This window comes from Maylandia zebra, linkage group LG7, assembly GCF_041146795.1.
Source record: "Maylandia zebra isolate NMK-2024a linkage group LG7, Mzebra_GT3a, whole genome shotgun sequence".
NCBI classification, from domain to species: domain Eukaryota; kingdom Metazoa; phylum Chordata; class Actinopteri; order Cichliformes; family Cichlidae; genus Maylandia; species Maylandia zebra.
The window spans coordinates 57,559,064-57,586,048 of record NC_135173.1 but is presented as its reverse complement, the minus strand read 5'-3'; the positions used below and the strand labels follow the sequence as shown (position 1 = coordinate 57,586,048).

The window sequence follows — 26,985 nt, the reverse complement described above, 5'->3', positions numbered from 1 at the left end:
CTCAGGCACAGCTGGCTGCCGGCGGAGCTCACGGGCGCGTCACTGCAACTCCCCCTGGCTTCTGCTCGGTGGCTGCTGAGTGAGCCCTCATCTGGGACTCTCCTCAGCTCTTACTGGGACAGTGGCGCGGCTGCCCCTCTGTTGGTCTTCCTTGGTCTCTTGTGTTCTGGGGGCCTCTGGATCTCTGGAGTTTTGATCTCCTCCATACCTGCTTCATACCCTGGAGGACGGGGCTATGGCTCCCCACACTCCCTAGCAGATCGTTACATGGAGAAACCTTTGGAATGCAAGCATGCTGATCCACACAGGTATGCACACAGGTGTACACACGGGTATTCACAGACGCGGACTACAGCTTTCTTGACTGCTGCCTCAAAGCACATTGTGCGCTGTCTATCTTGCGTGCTGCACAATATCGTTTATTATTTAGTATCTACTGATATCTACTGCTAGCTAGTTTATTGTGATGGTGCTGTTTTTTTTATTATGTTGCTCTTTGTTGTTTGCTTTCTCTTCTGTTTTTTTTCTCCATACAGGTGACCCAGGTGTTTTGTTTGTTTTTTTTGTTTTTTTTTTCTTTCTTCCCCCCCTTCTCACCGTCTCTTCTCCCCTTTGGTTTTCTTTCTCTCCCTCTCTTTCTTTCATTCTTTCTCCCTGTCCTATCCCCCAGTCATGTCTGTCCCGTTTGTAGCAACTGAAAATAAAATAAATTCATAATTATAATAAAGGTCAATCAAATGGACCAATATGGCAAGGCCATGATGATCCACTTGGTAAAATAAATCCGCTTGGCATCTTTCTTGGCCTTAAGACAACAATTCTGATGGCTAAAGATCCAAACGGGACACAAAAAAAAAAAAAAAAAAAAAGGATGCTAACTATCAAGAGGCAATTCTTAAGGAAGGGAAATATGGAAAAAACTATCTCAAATTAGACAAGAACTGGACTGAAAATCAGTGTCAATTGGTCTGATAATAATAATAATGATCCCAATAATTCTGTCTCCTTAAAATATACACCCAAGACCACAAAAGATGGTTACACAGACCCCACAAATTTCCTTTAAATTAAAGTTTTACAACTCTGTAAAGACTACTGTTAGTATTAATGGAATATGTTAAACCCTATGATTGTAACTAGTTTTATCACTACCCTGCCTATCTAGCAAAGCAACAGAGCAATTAATCAATTAAGATTTGTCATCCACCAGAAAAGTGGGTAACTTAATTGGACTGAGCATTGGGGGCTGTGTCCATAGGCAGCAATTTTCGTGCTCCCAGGACCTATTTTCTTTATAAGTCCTATGACGTTTAGTAGTGACAGCTCTCTAAGTGTCCTCAGTGCATCACGTTTCTTCCCGTCACACTAGACTATCAGTTAAAAAATAGTTTTGGACAAATACCACACTTATCAATGTTACTTCTATATATTACCAACCAATGAAAATCACACCATCAGCCATTGTGGGAACACTAGAGAGTTATTTCTGAAAATCACCGGGTCCTTCCCACGCGTTGACCTCTTGAACGGCATGGGGGACGCCTCCCTCCCCCATGTGGTCAAGGGACGCTGGTGGGGCCTGCTCCACCTGCTTATGGTGTTCACTTTATGCTTTAAAAATCAAATATAGAAACCAATGGCTTACTTCACACTGTCCAAGAGGTCTTACACGGTCTGTTATTTACATGCAGTGCTGTGATATTTCCCCCTTAATTTTAAGCAGTTGTGCTTATTTAATCTTATAGAAAAGAGCAACTTGGGGTTACTGAAGACTTATTTTAGGTTATGTTGAAATCAACTATCATTTGCACATTTACACCTATTTCTAGTGGCCTCTAAACATATACAAGAGTGAAAGCATGTGCATGAAAGTGAGTGGAAAAAAAAGTGGGAAGCATAGGCGTTTCTGACTGACTGTGAGGACTAGGCCCTTAGAGTTATTTACATACGGAGTTATCTCTGCTCTCTATTTTAATTCATTTTCATTAATATTATTTTATATCTCTTAATAGAGGCAGTGCAACATCCAATAAAAGTTAAAATGTTAAACTATTTGAACATCAAACAAGCAATACTTGTCTGAAGTTATACTGTTATAAATAATACTTCTGGAAGCAAGAAAAATGGTATAATGGAGATATAATGACACTGATTGCTTGGGACAGCTGTGAATCAAAGCTGCCATGCCTCTATACCCAGTATCTTTGGATCCCAGGGGTTTGTTCTTTTTAAACTTTCATACATAAACACAGCAACTGCAATATCATCATGCTCACTATTAATTGTTGTAGCTAATGTCTTACCCTCCTGTAGATACATTACAGCCTGCGCGTAGTTTTGCAGTGCATGATGTGTCCTCCCCAGGCTTCCATAGGCCATAGTCTTTGCTATCAGGTCATTGGTCTGTGCTGCAACACTCAGGTGTTGCTCCTGGAAGACTACTGCCCGTTCGTACTTCCCTAGAGCTTCGTAGGTCAGTCCCAAGTTGCCATAGGCTCGACCCTGGCCCCTGACACATCCAGTCTGTTCTGCTATATCCAAAGCCCTTTGGTGCCACTACAGCAGGAAAAATTAGGTTGCTTAGAGGAGAGACTTGACAACTGATAAATTCTGTTTTCCCTGTTAATCAGTATAATTAAAGACATTTCATAACAAGGGGGGCTATCCTCTGCACATACAATGATGAATGTGATACAGACCTGTAGAGCTGTCTCGTTGTCTGCCATCAACTGATAGACACCTCCAAGTGCATTGCTTGCCTCTGCCTCCAGGGATTTATCCTGATAGTTCAAACAGAGTTGACCTCATTCTATGGGCATTATGTGTTTTTAATATATACCCCCCCTCCCCATATTAATTATCATATTCAGCAGGGCAAAACAAAATATGAAACAGAAACAAGAACATTTTGCTGGTGAAAACCTACCCCTGCTATGCGTGCAATGTTAAGCTGGTGCTCCAGACAAGAGAGGGCCTGCTCATAGTTGCCCAGCTGGCTATGTAAGGTGCCCAGCTCTCCATAAGCCTGAGCCTTACCTTCTCCTTCACCACCTAGCTCATGAGCTACTACCAACCTCTTCTCAAAACACACCAGTGCTTGCTGGAGACTACCCATGGACCTGAAGTAGGAGAGGGAGGAGAACAAAAAGGGGAGGAAAAAGACCTGGTATGATAATGCATTTTTTTTCTGCACTTTGCTTGTTCTTGAAAGCAGGCCTCCTGTTTTTGTTGTTTCTGCAACATTTAAAGAAAAGAAGACAAACTGGTCCATATTAACAAAACATTTTTCTCTTTATATCTACTCAGAGAAAAACTCAGAGAAAGAAAGTCTACGAAGGTTTGTTATAAATCTGTACTCTACATTACCATTTCATTCACACTCAGGAGCAACAGCTGGATAAAGTAAACCCAACGGTAAGCCTTGTTCTTCTGTCAGTGAGCATTACTTATGTTGTATCATATGAGAGTTGCCCACCGTGGGATATGTGTCTGAAAAAAGGCTTTTTGCTTTTAATACGCTGCAGAGTTCTGACTGTATTTATTCTTATTATGACTCTAATTAAAATGTGTATAAAATGCTTGTGGCAAGAAATGCTCATTTAAAACTCTTGCATGAATGCTATTCTGTATTAGAAAGGTGTATCCTAACTAATAGGATAGAACATAAATGAACACAACATACATTTTTACGCTGATGTAAACAGAAGTCTGCAGCACTGTAGGTTTGAATTTATTTCTACATTTAGTGGGAAATCCAGGGAGACTTCAAAACCCTGAAAAATTTCCTAATTTTATTTATCCTCTTACTAGAGTTAGCTGAGAAGGAAAGAAGGAAGAGAAGCAGTTGGTCTATGGAGAATCATTTTAAAATTTAAATGCAAATTTTATTTCAGTAATAGAAAAAAAAAAAAAAAAAACAAGACAGGAAATTATAAAATTAAGTTCTGAAATGAATTGATAGTGATATTTAAATTAAACACACTATAGATTATTTCAGCCTTGCTCATTTCAAATGAATTTGGCCAATTAGGATTTATGGGTCATGGCAGACTTAGACTCTCCACCTCCTCATGAGCCCCCTCATACAACACTGTGTATCAGGACAGCAAGTGCAATCTCCTTGTACGTTTCTAGAAACAGAATTTTTATTTAAATCACATATAATGCTTTTTTATTTCTGACTGGAACAGTGCAAGCATCAGTAACAGGAAGATACAGCAAGAAAAGAAGAGCTGGTTTGGAGGTGGTTTGCAAAGTGGCTTGCAGATGCACAGTACCCTAATAGTGTGCCCTGTATTAAATTTATCAAATGCATGTATAGAAGGGTATCGTCTGAGCCATAACCTCTTATGTTCTCAATTTGATTTTAGTTTCACCTACCTGTGCGCATTGCCAAGTCCTCTGTAGGCTTTCTCTTGGTCCTGGACATGATTGAGACTCTGACCCACTGCCAGATACTTCTCATAATACTGTATAGCCTCCTCATAATCTCCCAAAACATCATAGCAGTCTGCCAGGTTCCCATAGGCCCTGCCTCTGTCTAGCATGCTCTCAGTTCCACTTAGCTGCTGCAGCATGGCCAGCTGCTGCTCAAAATAACCAATAGCTTCCTCAAACAATCCCATGTTTATCTTGGTGATGCCCATGTTTCCATGGACCTGTGCCTCCAAACGGGCATCCCTGAGCCCCTGTGCCAGGCCCAGCTGGGTCTCATAACACTGGAAAGTTGTAGCATAGTCTCCCAAGGCCATATGAACAGCTGCTAGGTGGCCAAGAGCACGGCACTCCCCCTGCTGATCACCTAGATCCTTTCGGATGGTCAACTCCTGGCTGTGGAACGACAAGGCCGTATCCAGCTGGCGGAGAAGCCTAGGTGGGAAAAAGTGCAAGAACACTGAATTAAGATGAATCAAGGGAACTAGAGCAAGTCACACATTAGTTATAGCCAACACCTGGTGTCCTTTGTATAGTATGATATTTCATGTGGTTTATTATTTTTAGAGCCAGTCTGTTGCAAAGGATGGATGCTGCCATCTGGCAGGAGGTTCAGGCTGCTGAGGTCCCGAACAAATAGACTCAAGGACAGCTTTTACAACAGGGCAATAGCCCTGATCAATGTAAATAGCTGACCTGACTGGATACCTCCCTGGACTTTTTAGGGGGAGGTAACAATGTTTAAAACGATAACAATAATATTTATATTTATAACAAGGTGCAATAATAATTAATGTGCAATAATAACAGTGTGCAATACACATACACTTATTCTTCTTTTTTATACTAAGTTAATATACTGTGTTGTGTTGTTTGTTACGTTGTGATGTGTCATATCGTGTCGTGTTGTGTTATATGTAGTGCCGACGTAGGACAGTTTTTCCAATTTCATTGTACTACTGTACTATGTATGACTGTGCAATGACAATAAAGAGTTATCTTATCTTATCTTATATGTTACTTCTCTTTGTTAATAACTTAATAATAAGTTAATACTAAAAGATATGCTTTATTGAAAGATACAGTTTAAATTAATAATTAGTTTTCCAGCTGTGCCCAGTATGCAAAAAGGTACTGTTTTTGGGAAGGACAGAGGAAACTATTGTGGATAAAAGATTTCTTGGAGTACCAAGCTTAAATGGACCAACTCTGGGAAAACTGAGGTTTTAATTAGTAAGCTGCACCTTGAACTGTAAGTTTAAATTAACTACTATTCATAGGAATTTGTGGAAAGCACAGAACACTTCTATTAACTGCTGAGAATTGGCACAGAATCTCTTGTCAGTTGGCTGAGACTTTTTAAACTCACATGTTTTTGGAAACAGGCTTTTTCTTTGTAACTCCAAAGTAAATAGCAGGCATTACAAAGAAAATGGTCTACAAGCAAGTGGCTTTATAAAGGTAAATAAATACATTCTCAAACCGATGTCCCTTTTGCCTCCATAAACTCAGCTGAGCTTTCCCCAATATATTAATTATTCATATTTGATTATAGTTTTAGCCCATATGGAAAAGAAATAGTAAAAACTTATATGTGATTACTCATGAAAGTGGCCACTTTCATGAGTAAATCATATAAGGCTTACGTGATTTACTCATGAAAGTGGCCACTTTCTCATTACTTTCATACATTGTTTTAGTAAGTATCCAAAACATACAAGTTTCATTATATAATTTTTCAAGGGATCTTATATCCGTTTTCACTCTTATATGCTTTTCATACAAGTTTCACACAAGACAGATACAAAATTTATAAGATTTATATATATCTTTTCCATATGGGAGCAGATAAAATGATCATAACACAACAATATTTAACATCATTTGAAAAGTACATAGTAATAATATTGTGCAGATTTTTGTTTCTTTTATGTAAGCATTAATTAGCAGCTAAATTTCTGCTTTTGTGAAGCACAATCTCTGCAGCTTGATCTGGTAAGTTAATATTTTAGCTCTACAAACTTTCGACTGCCTCCAATAAACAGGAATGGCTATATTACTAAACTTAGGTTTTAAAACAATACAACACATTCATTTGTTCATTTTTTACATGCACTGTTTGTGTGTGGTTAAAACACTGGTTAACCAGTTTATCACCTGTGAACTGAACCAAGTGCTGAATAGGCATCAGCCTCCATCTTCTGATCGTTGACCTTCTGAGCCAAGGTTAATTGCTGCTGGTAGAACTTCACAGCTCCTGGAAAATCACCCCGGCACACACACACATCACCGAGATTCCCAAAGGCCCTGAAAACTGCCTGCTGACAAATATAATCACACAGATACTGATTAACAACCTCTTTTTGTGCAAAAGACAGAATTTCAAGGTTTATGAAATGAAAACATAATTAACAGGTGACCTGTGTGTTGTCCAGGGCTTGTGCTAAAGAAAGCAGATATCTCTGACATTCCTCTGCTTTGTTGTACTCCCCCAGTGCTTTGTGGGCCAGACCAAGGTTGCAGTAGGCTTTTGCCTGTGCTAATTTGTCCTGGAGATCCTTAGCCAGGGCCAAATCCTGTTCATAATACCTGGAAAATTTTAAACTTTTGTTTTTTATCGTGCATCTTGTTTCGATGTAATATAAAAGCACAAATCCTTAAAATGAGAAATTAAAGTCTCATTAACATCCATCCATCCATCCGTCCATCCACTTTCTGCTGCTGGGCCTGGTTGCGGGGGTTGTAGCCTAAGAAGAGAAGCCCAGACCTCTCTCTCCCCAGCTACCTCCTCCAGCTCATCTGAGGAACATGGGAGCTTTCCAGGCTAGTCAAGAGATGTAGCCCCAGGGCCTTCTCCTGGTAAGACATGCCTGAAAACCTTGGCCAGGAAGCATCCTGAAGGCATTCAAGTCAGATGCCCAAATCTCCTCAGCTGGCTCCTTTCGATGTGGAGGAGTAGTGGATGGATGGATGAATGTATGTATGGAAAACACAACACATGTTTTTCGACATAAGGCCAACGGGGTCATTTTCATTATATGAAGTTCAGTTTTGTAAGATTTATTTAGTCTCTGACCTGACAGCATCTCTGTACTGTCCAAGACAGTAGTGAGCATAACCCAGGTTATGGCAAACTTTGCCTTCTGCTTCGAGGTCCTGCAAACCTGGCGCCAAAACCAGGTACTGTTGGTAGTAGGGCAAGGCCTGAGCATATTCACCTCTCCAGCTGTGAAAGTTACCCAAGTTTGCTGCAAAAGAAAATAACGGTGAGCAATATTTTTCATGTTTCATTTAACTCAACTCAAGTGCATTTATCTCTTGACAGGTTTACCTAAGGCTCTTGCTTCACTTTGAGTGTCTCGCATCTCTCGTGCAATGGTCAGGTGGTGCAGGTAGTGCTGGAGAGCTCGGTCGTGAGCACCCAGCGCTTGGTAGGCCACAGCAAGGTTACCGTGCGTGGATGCCTGAGATGGACGATCGTTCACCTGATAACACAAAGACACATCGTGATTCTGCTTTCCACACAATCGTCCACATGTTTTTTGAAAAGGGTCATAAAATTTACCTCCAGAGAGATTTGCAGCTCTTGTCTGTGGTACTGGACTGCTTGGTCGTACATGCCAAGCGCATGGTAGGCATTGCCCATGTTGCCATAGGCCCTCCCCTGGGCAGCGTAATCACAAAGTTCTTGGACGAAGGACAGGTGGGCTTTGTGGAACTTTAGCGCAGTGTCATACTCTCCCTTCATCTGGTGTATGATGCCTGTGATAGGAGATGAGAGGAGGCAAAAACACAAACTATTGAACTAACAAGGAAACCATTAAGATGCAGGTAAACTCCAAGTTTAATCTCTTTTAGCATACAACATTTGAACGTTCTTGTGATCGGTCATGTTCTCAACTTTAGTCACAACACTAATCCTAACCATATGTTTTAGCAAGTGGCATGGAGAAAAACATTTCAATAGGACAAACAAAGTCTATGCAAAGCGCCCAGGTAATACATCTAATCTAGGAAGTCTTGTAGCATGCCAACTACAAGCTGTATCAGGTAATGCTCGTATTAAAATAAAGCTAGTTCATTTCAATTTCTGGCCTCTGGCTGGCAAGTCCATCCTAATGATTGATTTTCCAAGAATTATCTTAATTTTATGTTTCTAACTTGTTTCATTTAAAACAGCACAATACCTAGCCCCATCATTTAAACTCCTCCAAATGTCCATTTCAAGAGGAATGGACTTTGTATACAAAAATGGTCACCACGGCAAAAAGCTGTAATGTTGAAGTGGTCAGACAACTCTTTGATAATTCCAGTTCCAATAAAATCAATATTTAGGTGTGTTAGTTAAAATGATTATTTCCTTTGTCACCAAACCACAAAGACTGGAGGCAACGTTTTTTTAAGAAGAACAAAAATGACATATTCTGAAAGCATACAGTTATTGTTGATCACCCACATCTCGGAGGATCAAGGTCATAAAACCCAGAAAAATCTTCCATGGACATAGGGGAATTTTAAAGTCCAGGCTCAAGGAAGTCAGACAAGTGAAGTTTAAGTCCTCAGTTTTGTGATTTTTTTGGTCTCCAAGTCTCAAGTCTCCACAGCTCTGTAGAATGGTTTATCCAGCGCTGTTTGGATTTGTAGGATTCATCAAACAGCAATTACTGCACATGTAGGGAGCATGATGAACAGAGTAAATTCCCAAAATGACATTAGGAGTTATAAATATGCAGCATCTGTATGGTGGTGAATATAAATGCCCACATGGTTTCTTGAACTGTAAAAAATCCTTTTTGAGCAGAGTGGTGAATAATTAAAAAGCTACAGTGGGAAATTCAACAAATCTAATAATATCTGCTGCTGTGTCTCTTCAAACTTTAGTATAACATATGCAGAAATCAGTCTCTCTGTCCAGGGAAAAAGAACTGGGAAAACTTAAGTCCCAGTCGCCTTCCCAACTTCTTCTGTCATGATGTGTCTTTGCTGTCAACAACCCAGTTTATGGAGCCAGAACAGACAAAAGTTGGGAGAGAGAATAGTTAAGGAAGAAACTTGGGGCACAAGAGAGGAGAATGAAAATTTACATTTTATGCTAGTTATTTCCTGTACTCCAAAATATAGTACTTGTCACCCTCCTGCATTTAACTGACAACTGTGCACACTGGTTATTTGCAATTTAAAATGTACCTACTTTGCTTTTTTCTTCATTTTCTGTGATACACTCTGCTACAGTGCTGGATACTCAAACTGTGGATATGGCCACATATTGCAAATAATGAGATCAGTGTATCTATAACTAATTCTTTTGAGCCATGTTTTGAACAGTTTTTTTCTATTCTGCATGATATAAGAGTGAAAATCCAGGCTCTCTGGTTGGAATCACAGCCAAAGAGCCTGGATCATACAGAATCCCTGCCCACTTGCTGTTCATGTTTTTATTTATGAGGAGCAGCCAGTCAAAAGAACGTTGGCTAAAAAGGAGGTGCAAGGGAACTGAAATGGCTTGTTTTACACAATGGGTGAACTTGGGGTTGCACTAAAGCCCAGTATAAGATTAATAATGGTAATTTTGTAAACATGGAATTAGGGATGGGTATCGAAAACCGGTTCTTGTTGAGAACCGGTTCCCACTGTTTCAATTCCTTGGAATTGTTTGTCATTTTTGCAAACGATTCCCTTATCAATTCCAGTCGCCCCAAATGATGTCACCACGTTGCGGAGCGTCATTAACCTGGCAGGAAACATGGCGGCTCAAACGCTCAAAAGTTTGGTTATACTTTACGAGAACGGATGACAACAGGGCAACTTGCAATACTTGCAAAGTAGATATTTCATTTAAGGGAGGAAACACCACGAATATGCAAAAGACACGCGATGACCTTAAATAAATGTTGTGTTTTTAATTCCGCTCCGGACTCGTGAATCTCAACCCAGCAGCAGCGGTAACGTTTGCCCGTTAATGCGGCAGGTAAATAATCAACTAACAGTGCATATTATGTTAGCGCGATCTGCCTTATTACAAAACCTGCCATTACTGTGCATTTAGGTGACCATGATGAGAGAGACAGACGGAGTCTGGTTGGCTCAGATGCTGGCAGTTCTCGCTGCAGTCTACCGGTAGCGTCTCCTTTCAGGCCAGGATAGACGAATGTCACCGAGCAGTGACTGAGTTTGTGGTAAAAGGCTTGCACCCATTTCCCACAGCAGATGCCCGATTTTCGGTAAGTGAATGTGTTTAATTGTAGGCAGGGACATTACTGGATATTCTTGTGTAATTGCTACAGAATAATTTATGTTATACTTTGTTATTGCTACAGAAGAATATTTATCTTATTATTTTACATTTACAATTTTTTTTCCCGGGAACCCTGTGACACCCCCATTGAAGAGCCGTAGGCTGTGGATCTAAGCTCTAAGCTATTCGACCTTAGTGTTCTCCTTTTTTTTAAAAGAATCAATAAGAGAATCGATTAAGAATCGAATCGTTAAACAGAATTGAAAATGGAATCGGAATCGTGAAAATCTTATCAATACCCATCCCTACATGGAATACTACTTTAGAGTCCAATAATAAAAACAAATGAGCAGAGTAGAAAATGAGCACATGAGTTCCTCTGTAAGACTTTATTCCAAACATTGCACAAATCTAAATCTTACCATATTTCATTGGCATATTTTTGCTTTGGCATATAAAAACCATGCACATTGTACATTGAGCTCTACCTTCATCAGTAAAGTCCTGCTTAAAGTTGAATGCAGACGTGAAACCTACAATTGCTCACAATGAAAGTCAATGCAATGACTTTTCCTTGAATGATTTATGTTATTCTTTCCATCACAGCAAGCACATTTCAATCAAGATTCAACACAAAAGACACACACACATAGAACAGCTGTAATCTTCCCTCTTAATGCTATATAGTGCAGGGGTGTGCACCAGATAAGAAGTTGCAACGCGCATTTGCGTACATATAAAAGGCACTGTTTTTGTCCTCTAGAGTGGGATGTTCACGGCATATTCTGCACCACATCTCTGTGCGTTCATCATTTGTTTGAAGCCAGCTCACCTCCTGCAACCACTTTTCTGAGAATACGCGCTTCTTTTGTGGTTTGGACTCCTTTGGACATTTCTTTGGAGGTGGAAGAACACCAGAGTAATTGCTTAAAGGAGCTTGCTTCTTCGACATCTTTAAGAGTTCTAAACAAATGTCTGTCCTCCTCCAGAAAATCTTATGTACGCAAACATGCGTTGCAACTTCTTATCTGGTGCACGTCTTTTATTTTGACAGCGAATGTGCACCTGCGGACCACTTATATGCACCCCTGTTTATATGTATGCCAAAAGCCTGATTGTAAGGAGATTGAAAGAAAAAAATTATAATTATGCCTTCCCTATAGTGGCATATTAGTACAAAGTAGAATACCCCCCCCCCCCCCCCCCCCCCCAAGGTTAAGGTAAGATTAGAAGTAAGGTTACATTCAAAGTGAAAGCTGGCTGTTAACATTTCCATTACAGCCCAAATCTGACAATTTTTCTTCTTCTTTTTTTAAACAATTGGTCTTTGAAGAGGTCCACAAGTAAACTCCCCATGTTCTTATAATATATGTTGTGTTATAGTCTCTATTTTGACTTATACAGATATCGTTTCTTGTATTCATTGTATTCTTGTGTTTCTTTTTAATTTGTGTTTCTGTGTTTTGTATGTGTGTAGGTGCCCTTCCTTGTTTCTACTTTATTTTATTTTGGTAAATGCTCTTCTGTGTGTGTCACCTGGGCCTTAACTTCCTGTCTTTGTTCTCATATCGCAATAACACATTACTGTCACGGTCTGTGTGCGGCAGGCAGGAAAGTAGGACCTAAATGCAGACTTGTGGATGTGAAAATTAAACTCAAAGACCTCAGCTTTATTGCTGACATAAGTCAAAACAGAAACTAAACTGGGAAGGCTAGAAACTGAGCCTGAAACAGAACACACAGGCAAGTATGAGGGACGATGCAACGACAAACAGGAACACACGCAGATACTAAATACAGAAGGAACTGGGCAAAGGGCAAACACCTGGGAGACACAGCTGACACTAAGTACGAAGACGAGATTGGGAGGAAGCAAAACAGAATACATTGTCCTTCAAAGTAAAACAGGAAACAGACTGGGCACAGAACTAAACCTATACTAAACACGAGGACACCGGAACAAAATTAGAATACAAAAACAGAAATCAGAACACTAGAAGTCATATACAACGAAGAAATCATAGAATAACAATAATAATACACAAAACACTGGGTCACTGACCAAGGACCTTGACAATTACTCTGATAATGCCTCAGATTGGTGTAGGCGATCTATTTTGTGTGGAAAAATAGTCAGATCTTTATCTCAGATCCTGAAGCAGAAAGCCTTAGTTAATAAAGTTAAAAACCACCACCATGATACCTGTCACTGTATCTATGGCATTTTATTTTTATCACACCAGCTCACGCAAAGAAAGCCTAACAGTGTCGAACTTGCTTAGTAGTAGCATTGGCATATCAAACCACAATACAGGGAAATACAGATTCCATATTCTAGTGAATTTGGTCAACTAAAACAATAACTTTTGTTAACTGGTTTTCTGCCATTATACCAGTTGAAGAAGGTAAAGTCATGGTTGCAAGTGTTCAAATGCAAGCTAGAGTGAGAATAAAGGTGTGGAGTTTTGGGGTGGAGATTCGTGGGCCAAAGTCAAGTTCTGTTTCAAGATTTACATGTACATGTTCTACAAGACAGAGGGTACAGCTAGCACAATTCTAGAAAATGGGCAATAAACGTTGTAAAATGAATTAAACTGTTCAAACATGACCCTGTTTTATTATACATAATGCATGTTAATGCATTAATACAATAATGCAAAACTTTTTACCTACATTCATCCTGTGATTCCCTTCATTAAACTGTTTGAGTAACCTGAATTTTTCACACAGAAATCCTAATAATGCCATCCATAGGAAGTCTTCTATTTCCAAAGACAATAATTACACTGCGCCAGAATAATTTATAACTGCTCTGAGAAATGTTGAAATGAGGCCTTATATAAAATCTGCTTTTTCTACAATAAAGTCACATTGGGAAAACAGATGAGAAGGGGTTATAAGTGGGGAGGAAGGGATACGGAGGGGTATCCAGACACCAGATGGAGGAAGTCACATGTGGTCTTCATGTCAGACTGTGTAATGAGAGAGATGACTGGGGTCTGATCCACCGAGTGTAAACTGTGAGCCATCCTTCCCAACTCCTTGGCTCATGTCCACCTCTATCTCTACATTTCTTACTGTAAACACTTTTCAAATGTGTGACTTTAACAGTCCAAAATCAAGATTTACAGATTGTGTTAAAAATATTGACTGACTAAATCATCATTTAAAAAAAAGATTCACATCCTTGATAGGGGTGCAGGCAGGGTTCCTAAAAACAACAACAACAAAAACCCACCTTTTAAAATAGCTCTCTCCTCCTCTATTCTAAGCCTCTTGAGTTTTAGCTGCTAATATGGAACCCCCACTCTTCCATGTGGAAGTCCACAGCCTAACTTGCATCCTTGCAGTTAATTTCAATCTTAAATACAACAAAAGCAGCAGATCACCTGTAAGTAGGATTTATTTCTGAATCTAACAGGGGACGTAACAGAGACAGAGTTTGAAGAAACTGGAGTGACTTTTTCTGTGCATGATGTTACACTTCTCATAAGACAGATGCTTTCACTTTAAGCTGATTTCATATCTATAATTCACAAATCCAAAGGTTACAGAGTCATACTCTTTCTATGACTGCCAAAGTCCCTGGTTTTGGTTTAAAAGTTGCTTGGGAGTTTTTGGATTCATATTTATGGAGTTTTGGCTACCAGTTTAGATTGCCTTAACATTCTATTGTTAGTTTTGTTTTCATGGTTTGCATTAAATTTCAGTTAATATTTTAAGTTTATTTCTTGCATATTTAGATCCAAAAGTGATTCCATAATGTTTCTTCATTTTGTTCTTTGTTAATTTGTGGACTTTCCCAGTCTGAATAAAAGACATACTTTGTTATTTCTGGATCTGATTCCTTTACTCTGCAAGCCCCAACAATGACGTCCTGACTTTGAAATCATGCAGTGCCAAGAGTATCAAAAAACTGCCAGAAATGGAGTATTCAGTGCAGTCGGAAGTCTGAGTTCTTTTTATATATTTATTTATTTATTTATTTATTTATTTATTATTAACAGGGATTCCTGGTACACTCACTGAACCCAATACTTATATAACATATTCAATATGCTACATATAAAATAAATGAACTACTACTTCAATACTTCTTTTGTCATATTAAGTGTAAGGGAAAGCATAGTGGGCCCCCTTTAAGCATGGTGCTATAAAATTCAGATTTTCTTAGTATTTATTATACCTTCTGACACATAATTATAATTTATTATTATTATAATTATAAAAATATAATTAACAGTTTTCATGAGTTTTAATTCAAATAATTTTTCTCATATCAATCATCTTTTGCAAATTCTTGTTCTCTGTTTATCCTAAACAAAAACATATATGGGGGGGGGTAATGGTTAAAAAAAGGTCTGGTTATGACTTGGAGAACTTGCTGATGCCACAATTTTAAATGACATACAGTGCATTGTAAGTAAAGGTCACGTCTTGGCATTTGGTCGTAAAGAATAGTGTTTAAACCAATCCAAAGACTAGAAATGTCATAAGTGGGTTTAGATTCTGAAGCTCAAATCCATACATTGACTTAACCATGGATGTGACGCATTTGAGTTTACTCCGTTTGCTTCTACAGTCTCTACACAATACAATGAGAAGAACTGCAACTATTAAAAAAAGCATTTGAAATCTAAATTCAATACTTCATCGGCACCTCATCTTCATCTCTGATATCTCATCAGCACCATCATCATGACTCAGAAAGGTAATCAGTGGTGATTTAGCTTATAGCACTCAAATCTAACGATGCAAAGGATTTCACAATAAAGGTTGAAGGAAATGCAAATAGCACACGATTTACTTTTAAAACAATGAAAGCTAAGAGAAAACAAAATAAACATTTGGTGAAAAAAACACTTCCTTATTTAATTTGCTAATTACTTTCAGTGTGAACTGCATAAAAAATAATTCTGTCAAACTAGCAAACAACCTTAAATGTTTTAAACAAACATGAAGTCACATTGTTAATATAAATGTACATGAATTTAAAAAGGTCTCATAAACGCTGCTGGCAACAATATGTAGAAACCGGGTTATGCGAGGAGGAGGAGGAGGAGGAGGTTGGTGATATAGAAAGGAAGACCTTGTTCATCGGGGTCTTGCATTAAGAGGATTACGGAGAAGCCTGCAGAGCTGGCTAGAATCACTGGTTACAGTTACACACATCCTCCTAAACTCTACAAACACAGGTGTGCACATTAGCACATGCACAATCTTCCTCTAACCTAAAGCCACACTTCTCTGAGGTGTAAGGGTGCCTGTAGATTTCCTACAGATTCTGTGGGATTCCCCAGCATGGAGGGGACACAGTGTGAAGACAGCAGTGCTGCGAGGATTAGAGGTGTGGAAAATTAGCTGAGATCTGATGACAGGTATTCAGCTGAGACAGCATAGAGAGATTAGAAAGGAGAAGAGTGGTGATCCACAGTCCCCTTTCTCCATAGTAGGATAAAAATTGCTCTGTCATCAGTGAATGAAATTGGGTGTGGCAACTTGTGGGTCAGGAGCTACATATCATGGACTATATGCAGTTATTTCTGTCCGACCATCATAAAGAAGAATACATGTTTATTAGCTAAAGTTAGCAAATAACTCGAGATGAGAGAGAGACACACATACATTTTGGAATATTGTAGAGAGTAAGTTAAATATAAAGAATTTATTATTCAAGTAGGCAAAGAAATTACTTCACACATGTCTTCTGGGTCGTTTTTTTTTTTCTTGCTTTCTGGTTTGGAGCATTTATTGACATCTGCAGCAGCCTTACAGCACATGGGTCACCTGCTTAACCGAGTGAGGTATACTGGAAACCATCTTCTGGATCCTTAAATGAGCGCTGTACTCTTACAGTAATGGACCATATCTTCAGGCCCATAGTAGCAAAGAATCAGTAAGTATCTTTCATTTGAAATTAAAATATAATTTCCATATATGTCTTGTTCTAGTTCAGTACACAGAATCAGTCGTGGGAAAAACTGCTTGACTTAACAGTTGACCAGATGTAAAGACACTGACACTCTCCACAAGAAAGGCTGTCTGCAGAGTGCTGTATTAAAGCATACCAAGGGAAGGCTCACTGGAAGGGAAAAGCATAGCAAGAAAAAGCGCACAAACAACAGGAAACAGCTTGAGAGCATCGTCAGTAAAAGTTGATTCAGTAACACGGGAGAGCTTCACAAGCAGTGGACACAGACTGGTGTCAGTTGTAGCCTTCAGGAAAGGGGCTATCATACTATCATACCCCTACTATCAAGTCACTGTGATACCTAGCCTAGCCAGGAGGAGCCACAAGAGTCCGTTCATATGGGACTACCCTGAGAGGAGCGACAAAGATTTGTGGACTGGGTCACAGTCAAAGGCAGACATACAATAACACAAGATACTGCATGGTGTGCTACCAACACAAGAAAAAGGGTAATTAAGATTTAAACGGTACCATCACAGATCACTAAGGAGTTCCACTGGGCAGCCAGACACTGGCCTAGTTTAGTTATTTTTGGACTTTAAAGGTGCTGCTATGTAAAATACAATACAAGTATTATATGGTCTAATTTAGGTTGAGATAATCTCCAAATTTCATGTTTCATACAGAAAGGAAGAGGTGAAGGAAGGAGATATAAGAAGAAAACAAAAAGGTGAGGAAAGAAGAAAATAAGAGGGAAAGGTCAGACTGGAAAAGAGGGGACTAAGAGTAAACAGAGAATGAAACCCAAGAAAACAGGAGAAAAAAAACACAGCAAGGAGAAAACAGGAGACACAAGAAGAAGAAAAAAAGAATGGCAAGGAGATAAGGAATGCACAGAGAGAAAGGGAGGAAGGAGTAAAATCAGGAAGAAAAGAAAGAGGAAGAATGAAGTAATGAAAACATGGGAAATGTAGTGAGTGTAAAGACAAAATAAGGTAAAAGATAATAGGGGACGAAATCATTATGAAACAAAAGATGAAATGAGAGGAAGAAATTAGGGTTGGAAATTGAAGAACAGAAGAAGAGGAAAGGAGGAGAGAAAATATCAGAGGAGAGCAGAGTGAAAGGTTGTCAAGTCAGCATTCAGAGTCAAAGAACCGTAATCATCCATAAATGATGATGTGAATCATTGATCTGAAACACAGACTGAAGCTCATCTGTCAGGAGAGTGTCAGCGACTTCAGCAGTAGCCTATAGTCACACATCAAAGTATCTATTGAACCACTGCAGTGTGCATGTTTTCCTTTTACTTACTTCAGATAGAAAATAAAGCAATTTTCACTCATTTGCCTACAAAAAAGCTCTGCAGTGACATAAAGTGAGAAGAGTGGTGGAAATCGCACAATATTACCTGAGCAGAGTTTAATAGACTGTATATAAAAGATAGATAAAGCCATTATATAGTTATCCTCTGATTTCTGGGCTTTACGTTATAAGGCCTCATTTCTTTTCCTGCTGCCATGTTGGTTTTTGGAGCCAGAATGTCTCATATTTGGAAGAGATCATAGTGTTTGTTAATATTGTGAAGTTTGGCATTTTAACATGGGAGTGATTTGCTTTTTAGAACCAGCTTCATGTAGGACTGCAGTTTTTTTGGCATTTCAAAGTCTGATCAGAGGAGGTATTTGCAGAGGGTTAATTTATTTTCCACCATTTATTAAATAAAAAAACTACTTTTGGAACACTTTATGTTGGCATAAACTGTTCAGTGAACGCTTAATGTGCTCATTTTTGAGATTTACATAAAAACTGTTCTTTAATGCCCCTCAGTGTAACCATTTAGCCTATAATTTGTTCTAATATCAGTCTTCACTCATGGCTCTCTTACAACCATAGAAGAGATTTTTTTCTTATTGAGTTAACGTTGATAGTGATAGTAACTGTTTCGCATTTAACTTCCTGACATTTGTGAACACTGCTATGATGCTATGATTATTATTCCTTGAACTCAGAAGATGATTGTTATTCTGTCACTGATACCTTAAAAAAAATGCATGGCAAAAAAGTAGCTGAAAATCCCAATTTTTGCAGGCGATTTTAATGAGAGGTGTAGTTTAAATTCTAGGGAGGTGCACATCAGGTTACGTCGTAGGGTTTTCAGCTGGGTTTGCAGTTGGAGTGTAGCTATGGTGTAAATTTCCCACTATCAACTCTTTTTCCTGGAATATGGCCCTAGTAATGAGCAAATACATTTTTTGTGTCCATGAAAAAACTTTAAATTGTCAAATGGCGTCTGTTCTTTTTTCCATGACTGTATTTCCATTCTTTGAACAAATTTAGGAATTGAAGAAGGGCGCTGCAGTTCAGAACACCAGAAAGAAGAATTCTAGCTTCCCTTTTATTTTAAGTTGCAAAACAATAAAAAAAAAAGTCAACAAAAAATAAAAAACATTGAGACAGTCTAAATCCCCAGAAATCTAAGATGGCATCCTCACTTTACTTTTAGTGCACAGTGCCGTATACATGCACAACGTGGCAAGTTGTCCATTCAGCGATGGATTCAGGTTCACAGCATCTCAGATATCACTGTGGCCGCAGAAACCAGAAACCACTTAATAAAACATGAGTGTTGATTGTCCAGAGAGACGCTACTGCAGTCAAATGATAGGCCCTTAAGAAGCAGGACCATCGCATGATATAAAGCTCCCATCCTTGAATTTGATTTAACAAGATGTCAAAACTGCAGCATCTACGTGTTGTACTAGGCCACTACAGCTAGTGCAAACTCACACAGGTCTGCAATATAACAAACAAATAATGCTTTGTGTGTACTTAATGTTACAGATCGATGTAGACCGAGTTGTCCTAGCCCAGGACAAGAGCCCAGTCAGTCTCTCCCAGGGATCAAGCTTCTTAAATATCTTCTGAATAAAACACAGGATGCAGTTTTGTATTTTTTTATATCACTTGAAGGGTTTTTCATACCAAACTGAGGGCCTGTGAAGACTTTCAGATTTGAGGATGATGTCACATAAAACCAAACATTTAATCAAGGATGAAAACACAAGCACAGATAAGACCAGACAATGAGGTAAACTGTCCTGTGAGGACACCTCATCTCTCATCCCGAATTACCAGAGTTCAAATATCCAAACAAAGAGAGAACCCACATGCACCTAGAAAACCCAGGTGGTCGCAATCAATAGCAAAGGCCAAGAAGCCAAAACACCAGCATGAAGTGTGGGAAAAAACCCAGCAGACCCATAGATGCGTCAGGGGCACCCAGAGAGAAGGGCCACAGCACAGGGAAGTGAACAGACCCGAAGCCCAAAAGGGACACCAGCCAGCAAAGACCCAGGCACCACAGCACACCCCCGATGGCACATGACGACCAGTTCCAGGAGGCACCCACCCGAGCCCCCCATTCCCAGTATCCCCACCAATCTTGGAAACGGGAGGTACCCATCCCATCCCAGAGCCATCATCTTTCATTCAATCATTCTTTCCTGAATGAGTGTATACTTTGTGAATAAACTTTTAGCACTCTCACATCAGTGTCTCGCTTGCTGTTGACTATAATGCCAGATCATGGAATGAACTGAATATGAACTAGTGATTTAAAGGCATACTGTAGAATTTCAAAAGCCTTTTCTTCTTTTGTTCATCTGAGGCAGGGGCCCTCCGTTTTTTTTTTTCTTTTCTTTCTAAGGTACAAAGCATAGAAATAGCAATTTTACACCGTCCCTCTTGTCGTCTATGTACCTTCTAGGGCAGGGGTCGGCAACCTGCGGCTCCGGAGCCGCATGTGGCTCTTTAGTCCCTATAGTGCGGCTCTGCATGGTTTGGGAAAATAAATTAGAAGTATTTAGCTGAAGTGTATTTTATTTATGTTAGTTCTTTTTTAACTTGTAGTTCTAAATTGGAAGATTATTGTAATATATAAGGTCTCCAACAATGCTAGTGTTAGCGGCGCTAACGGCTGCAGACAGGAAGATACTGCCAGCACCGGAAACGTGCTCGTCATCTCTGAGCATGAAGTAAGGAGAGCCTTCAAGAGAGTGAACACCAGGAAAGCAGCAGGACCAGACAGCATCCCAGGTCGTATCCTAAGAGACTGCGCATACCAGCTAGCTCCTGTGTTCACTGAGATATTCAACATCTCTTTATCTCAGTCGGTGATCCCCACATGCTTCAAAGAGTCCATCATTGTTCCTGTCCCGAAGAAACCCCACCCTGCTTCTCTCAATGACTATCGCCCTGTAGCCCTCACCTCAGTAGTGATGAAGTGCTTTGAACGCCTGGTCAGAGACTTCATCATTTCTTCACTACCAGACACACTGGACCCACTACAGTTCGCTTACCGTCCAAATCGTTCCACAGACGATGCCATCTCTCATCTCCTCCACACATCACTCACTCACTTGGACACTAGAAGGGGGAATTATGTTAAAATGCTCTTCATAGACTACAGCTCTGCATTTAACACCATAATTCCCTCCACACTCACCACCAAGCTGGAGCATCTGGGACTCAGCTCATCTATGTGTCAGTGGATCTCCAACTTCCTAACTGGCAGACCACAGGCAGTAAAGATGGGCGGACATGTCTCAGCCTCCACCACTCTCAGCACTGGAGCCCCCCAGGGGTGTGTTCTGAGCCCCCTGCTGTACTCTTTGTACACATATGACTGTGTGGCCACTACCAGCTCCACCACCATCATCAAGTTTGCTGACGACACCGTCGTGGTGGGCCTGATCTCTGATAACAACGAGACGGCCTACCTGAAGGAGATAAGGAATCTGGAGAACTGGTGCCAGAGGAACAACCTCCTTCTAAACGTCAGTAAGACAAAGGAGCTGATAGTGGACTTCAGCACTAAGCAGGAGAGGAACTACCAGACCCCCGTCATCAACGAGTGCCCAGTGGAGAGAGTGGACAGCTTCAAATACCTCGGAGTTCACATCACGCAGGACCTGTCATGGTCCTGTCACATCAACACCGTGGTGAAAAAGGCCCGACAGCGTCTCTACCACCTCAGACGCTTGAGAGACTTCCAACTGCCCTCCAAGGTGCTCAGGAACTTTTACTCGTGCACCATAGAGAGCATCCTGGCGGGAAACATCTTAACCTGGTTCGGGAACAGCACCATGCAGGACAGACGAGCTCTACAGAGGGTTGTGCGGTCAGCTGAGCGCACCATCCGCTCCGAGCTCCCTGACCTGCACTCAATCTACAGCAGGCGGTGCTGGACCAAGGCCAGGAAGATCGTGAAGGACCTCAGCCATCCCAACAACAGACTGTTCTCTCTGTTGAGGTCAGGAAAGCGATTCCGCTCCCTGAAGACCAACACAGAGAGACTGAGGAGGAGCTTCTTCCCGCAGGCGATACGGTCTCTCAATCACACCACCACACAGTACTGACCCACACATATGGTTCTTACACACACACTGGACTTTCTGGACTTTGGTTTTGCACAACACTGGTCACTATATTCTTCATTTCCGGTTAATACTTGTACAGCTGCTGTTATTGTGTATATATTTATTTATATTTAGATTTCTTCATACATTCTTATATAGTTCTATATTGTGTATTTTGTTGTACAGTTATTTTATTTTCAACTTTAATTTATATCTTTATCTTATTCTTCCCAGTTAAATTTACCCTTCATTCTAATTTGTGTTGTACAGTTATTTCATTTTTAACCTTAATTTATATTTTATTCCTTCCTAGTTAAATTTACCCTTTTTAATTTTTCATATTTATTTCCTTTCTTATTCATAGCCTTTTCCTTTTTTGTTTTCTTTAGGTCTCGAGCAGTTGTCCAAGCATTTCACTACATATCGTACTGTGTATGACTGTGTACGTGACAAATAAAAATTTGAATTTTAATATTGAAATATAAAAATAAAATTATATTCTATTATTTTTTCATCGCTCAAAATAAGCATCACACTCGCAGAAGCCGGTGTACCCGCCGAAACGCCGTGCATTTATCGAGACTTTCAACCGAGGCCAATTATGGATCTTCGGATCCACATTATGTCAGCAGCTCCACCGTGAACTATGTTAAAAACAAACACCGCTCACGCCTCACAGATGACAGCTTACAGTCCTGTGTAAAGATGAAAGTGACTTCGTACAGCCCCAATTTGCAGACTCTGTGTGCGGAGGTTCAGGAGCAGAAGTCCCATTGTAAACATATCACGGCAGACCCGACAATGTTTCCATGAACATGCTTTTCAGCATCTCTTTATTGACCACTTTTCACACACGGTTGCTGTACACATACAGCCGGCTGCAGCTTTTCAGCTCACAGCCCGACACATACCAACACAACAGCATAGATAGCACAGACGTTAAGGCGGCGAGGCGTGATTGCTGGTGCCCCTCAGGTGGGTCCGCCTCCCCTGCAGCGGCGCTGCAGACCACGCCCGCCACACACATTAACCAGGTAAAGTACATATTTAGGCAGAATTCTGTAAATATCTATTTTTCATTTTTCAGCAGCATAGTGCTTTTTTCCAATTAGTTTTTAAAAGTCAGGTCAAGGCTCCAAAAGCCCAAAGGCGATATAAGGGGGGCGGCTCACAACAGTTTTTGTTTGCTGGATCATTTTACTTCAGCTTGGTGTCTTTCCTTTTGTTATATTTCTTTAAGAGTTCAAAATGTGTTAATTACATAAATAAAATGTGATTTTCTCTGTAGCACTTCATGGATTTCATAAGCAACACACCTTAGTTGTTTATACAAAGTATAAAGGTAAAAAAAACAATATATACAGTGTTATCTTAATTTTAGATGTCAGAAAGTATTTGTGGCTCCCAGTGTTTTCTTTTGCGTGGAAACCGGGTCCAAATGGCTCTTTGGGTCTTAAAGGTTGCAGACCCCTGTTCTAGGGTAACAGTGCAAATTGATTACATTTCCCACATTTGTCTATTTCATCTTATCGTTGTTAATTTCATTGCTGTTGTTTAGCCCTGCGACAGACTGGCGACCTGTCAAGGGTGTACCCCGCCTCTCCTCCTATGACAGCTGGGATAGGCTCCAGCACCCCTTGCAACCCTGAAAAGGATAAGTGGAAGCGAATGGATGGATGGATGCTGTTGAGAATTATGCCTGTGAACTATTACTATTAAAAAAGTAAATAAAATATCTAACTTCCTTTTGTGGTGCACCAGCACACTGTTATATTTTGCACTCTGGTCCAGCCTTTGGCCAATTTCGTCTATTTAATTTTTTGTCTGTACTGTAAGCCCACTCTTTGTCTTGTATGGTATGTGTTTTATTTTACATGTCTTTCTGTCTTTCAGTTGTGCCCACATATATCTGTTTGGTTTTGTTGATTCATTTGATATGCCACCTACAGTGGGGCAAAAAAGTATTTAGTCAGCCACCGATTGTGCAAGTTCCCCCACTTAAAATGATGACAGAGGTCAGTAATTTGCACCAGAGGTACACTTCAACTATGAGAGACAGAATGTGAAAAAAAAAATCCATGAATCCACATGGTAGGATTTGTAAAGAATTTATTCGTAAATCAGGGTGGAAAATAAGTATTTGGTCAATAACAAAAATACAACTCAATACTTTGTAACATAACCTTTGTTGGCAATAACAGAGGTCAAATGTTTACTATAGGTCTCTACCAGGTTTGCACACACAGTAGCTGGTATTTTGGCCCATTCCTCCATGCAGATCTTCTCGAGAGCAGTGATGTTTTGGGGCTGTCGCCGAGCAACACGGACTTTCAACTCCCGCCACAGATTTTCTATGGGGTTGAGGTCTGGAGACTGGCTAGGCCACTCCAGGACTTTCAAATGCTTCTTACGGAGCCACTCCTTTGTTGCCCGGGCGGTGTGTTGTGGATCATTGTCATGTTGGAAGACCCAGCCTCGTTTCATCTTCAAAGTTCTCACTGATGGAAGGAGGTTTTGGCTCAAAATCTCACGATACATGGCCCCATTCATTCTGTCCTTAACACGGATCAGTCGTCCTGTCCCCTTGGCAGAAAAACAGCCCCATAGCATGATGTTTCCACCCCCATGCTTCACAGTAGATATGGTGTTCTTGGGATGCAACTCAGTATTCTTCTTCCTCCAAACACGACGAGTTGAGTTTATACCAAAAAGTTCTACTTTGGTTTCATCTGACCACATGACATTCTCCCAATCCTCTGCTGTATCATCCATGTGCTCTCTGGCAAACTTCAGACGGGCCTGGACATGCACTGGCTTCAGCAGCGGAACACGTCTGGCACTGCGGGATTTGATTCCCTGCCGTTGTAGTGTGTTACTGATGGTGACCTTTGTTACTTTGGTCCCAGCTCTCTGCAGGTCATTCACCAGGTCCCCCCGTGTGGTTCTGGGATCTTTGCTCACCGTTCTCATGATCATTTTGACCCCACGGGATGAGATCTTGCGTGGAGCCCCAGATGGAGGGAGATTATCAGTGGTCTTGTATGTCTTCCATTTTCTGATGATTGCTCCCACAGTTGATTTTTTCACACCAAGCTGCTTGCCTATTGTAGATTCACTCTTCCCAGTCTGGTGCAGGTCTACAATACTTTTCCTGGTGTCCTTCGAAAGCTCTTTGGTCTTGGCCATGGCGGAGTTTGGAGTCTGACTGTTTGAGGCTGTGGACAGGTGTCTTTTATACAGATGATGAGTTCAAACAGGTGCCATTCATACAGGTAACGAGTGGGGGACAGAAAAGCTTCTTACAGAAGACGTTACAGGTCTGTGAGAGCCAGAGATTTTCCTTGTTTGAGGTGACCAAATACTTATTTTCCACCCTAATTTACGAATAAATTCTTTACAAATCCTACCATGTGAATTCATGGATTTCTTTTTCACATTCTGTCTCTCACAGTTGAAGTGTACCTCTGGTGCAAATTACTGACCTCTGTCATCATTTTAAGTGGGGGAACTTGCACAATCGGTGGCTGACTAAATACTTTTTTGCCCCACTGTACCTGCTATGGACTGCAGCTGAAAATTAGCTCTGCTGAATCTGTTGTTTGCCAAAAGGGGAAGAATGGCATTGATGCAGTCTTATTATCTGAAAAAAATGTTGACAGGAACCAAAGGTGTACATGTCTGTTTTAGTTGATCAAATGTTTGCAGCTGCATAGGATACACAGGTGCACATCCAAGTGAGAGTAGTATTGTGCTATTGATGGCACAGAGAGTGAACCACTCAAGACCTAAAGTAAATAACGGTTTACTTTTTTATTAATTTTGTTACACAGTAGCTGTCAACAGGTTCTGGAGTACCACAGTGTGTCAAACCTGCCATACTTTGATTTTACTGTTAGTAAAAGATAGATTTGCCATTTAAAATGACCAAAGCTAAAAAAGGCATACCATTTTAGTTTCCCACAACAAAATCCCAGATTCAGACGCCAAATTAAAAAACCTATTACCTCCAGCCAGGTGACCCCTCTATGACCCTCCATCAAACCTACCCAAGTTGGATGAGGCTCTGCCCTGTGCTGCTCTGTCTTGCAGTTCCTGAGCAATTTCTAGCTGGTTTTGGTGGTGCTGACGAGCCCTCTCCAAGTCCTGAACCGAACAAAAATAATGCATTTTTATCAGACTGTGATTCATTATTTCGTAGTTATTTGTTTTTCAGTTAACTACACCTTTATAGTTATATACCAACCTGCATGCATCGGGCAGCGTGCCCCAGACCAGCATATGCCCTCATCTCAATTGCTCTGTCGACCAGCTCTTGGGCCAACTCCAGCACTCTTGTATGGTACGATATGGCCTTGTCAAAGTCCCGCTGGGAGTGGTAAGCGCTCCCCAGGTTGCTGTACGCTCGTGCCTCCTCACGTCGGTTCTCCAGACTCTGCCAAACAAACCACCATTTCACCGTCACTAAGAAATTACCTTTGTGGTTATTTATTGGCATGCAATGGAATTTCCACAGAGATCACGACATTTATATTTTCTTTTGCTATCCCAGACAGTTAAAGATGGACATATTGCTAAAATGATCCTTTAGTGTATTTAAGCTAGGTTCTCAGGAAATCATTATCCTGATATAAACTGTGTAAATCTATGTGTTGTGTGAATGTCTAAGAAAGAAGAAGAAGAAATCAAACCCAGTGTTGTATTAGTGAGTGAGTTAGGCATTCATAATTCTGGCCACTAACCTTTAGTTAATGTTAGTCAGGGGGACTAGCAGTGGATTAATCTGAATTTGGTGCTGTGATGAGTATTTGTGGCAGCTGCAGAGTGGTTATTCAACTGAGTCAAAACAAACCACTATATCTTTTAGGCATGACCTTTTTGAGATAAACTCCAAAATTCACTGTGGTCAGTCAAGAGGTGCTTTTTGTGAATTAATTAAGTAGTTACAATAAAATAAATCTATTAACAGAATGTGAAGGAACAACTTA

At 40.3% G+C, this 26,985-nt stretch overlaps 1 protein-coding gene across 2 annotated transcripts in view; it reads right to left on the bottom strand.

Annotated features, from left to right (window-relative positions):
- ttc28 (tetratricopeptide repeat domain 28) overlaps positions 1-26,985 on the bottom strand; it is a 162,539-nt gene that overhangs the window by 24,381 nt on the left and 111,173 nt on the right. For both annotated transcript variants that reach the window (XM_024803208.2, XM_076886758.1), the window contains 11 exons: positions 26,244-26,432; positions 26,047-26,143; positions 8,000-8,196; positions 7,766-7,919; positions 7,511-7,682; positions 6,855-7,023; positions 6,592-6,752; positions 4,381-4,869; positions 2,927-3,119; positions 2,700-2,780; positions 2,304-2,556 (listed from right to left, as the gene is read on the bottom strand). In XM_024803208.2, the coding sequence (XP_024658976.2) occupies positions 2,304-2,556; positions 2,700-2,780; positions 2,927-3,119; positions 4,381-4,869; positions 6,592-6,752; positions 6,855-7,023; positions 7,511-7,682; positions 7,766-7,919; positions 8,000-8,196; positions 26,047-26,143; positions 26,244-26,432 (2,155 nt within the window). The remainder of the gene's footprint in view (positions 1-2,303; positions 2,557-2,699; positions 2,781-2,926; positions 3,120-4,380; positions 4,870-6,591; positions 6,753-6,854; positions 7,024-7,510; positions 7,683-7,765; positions 7,920-7,999; positions 8,197-26,046; positions 26,144-26,243; positions 26,433-26,985) is intronic.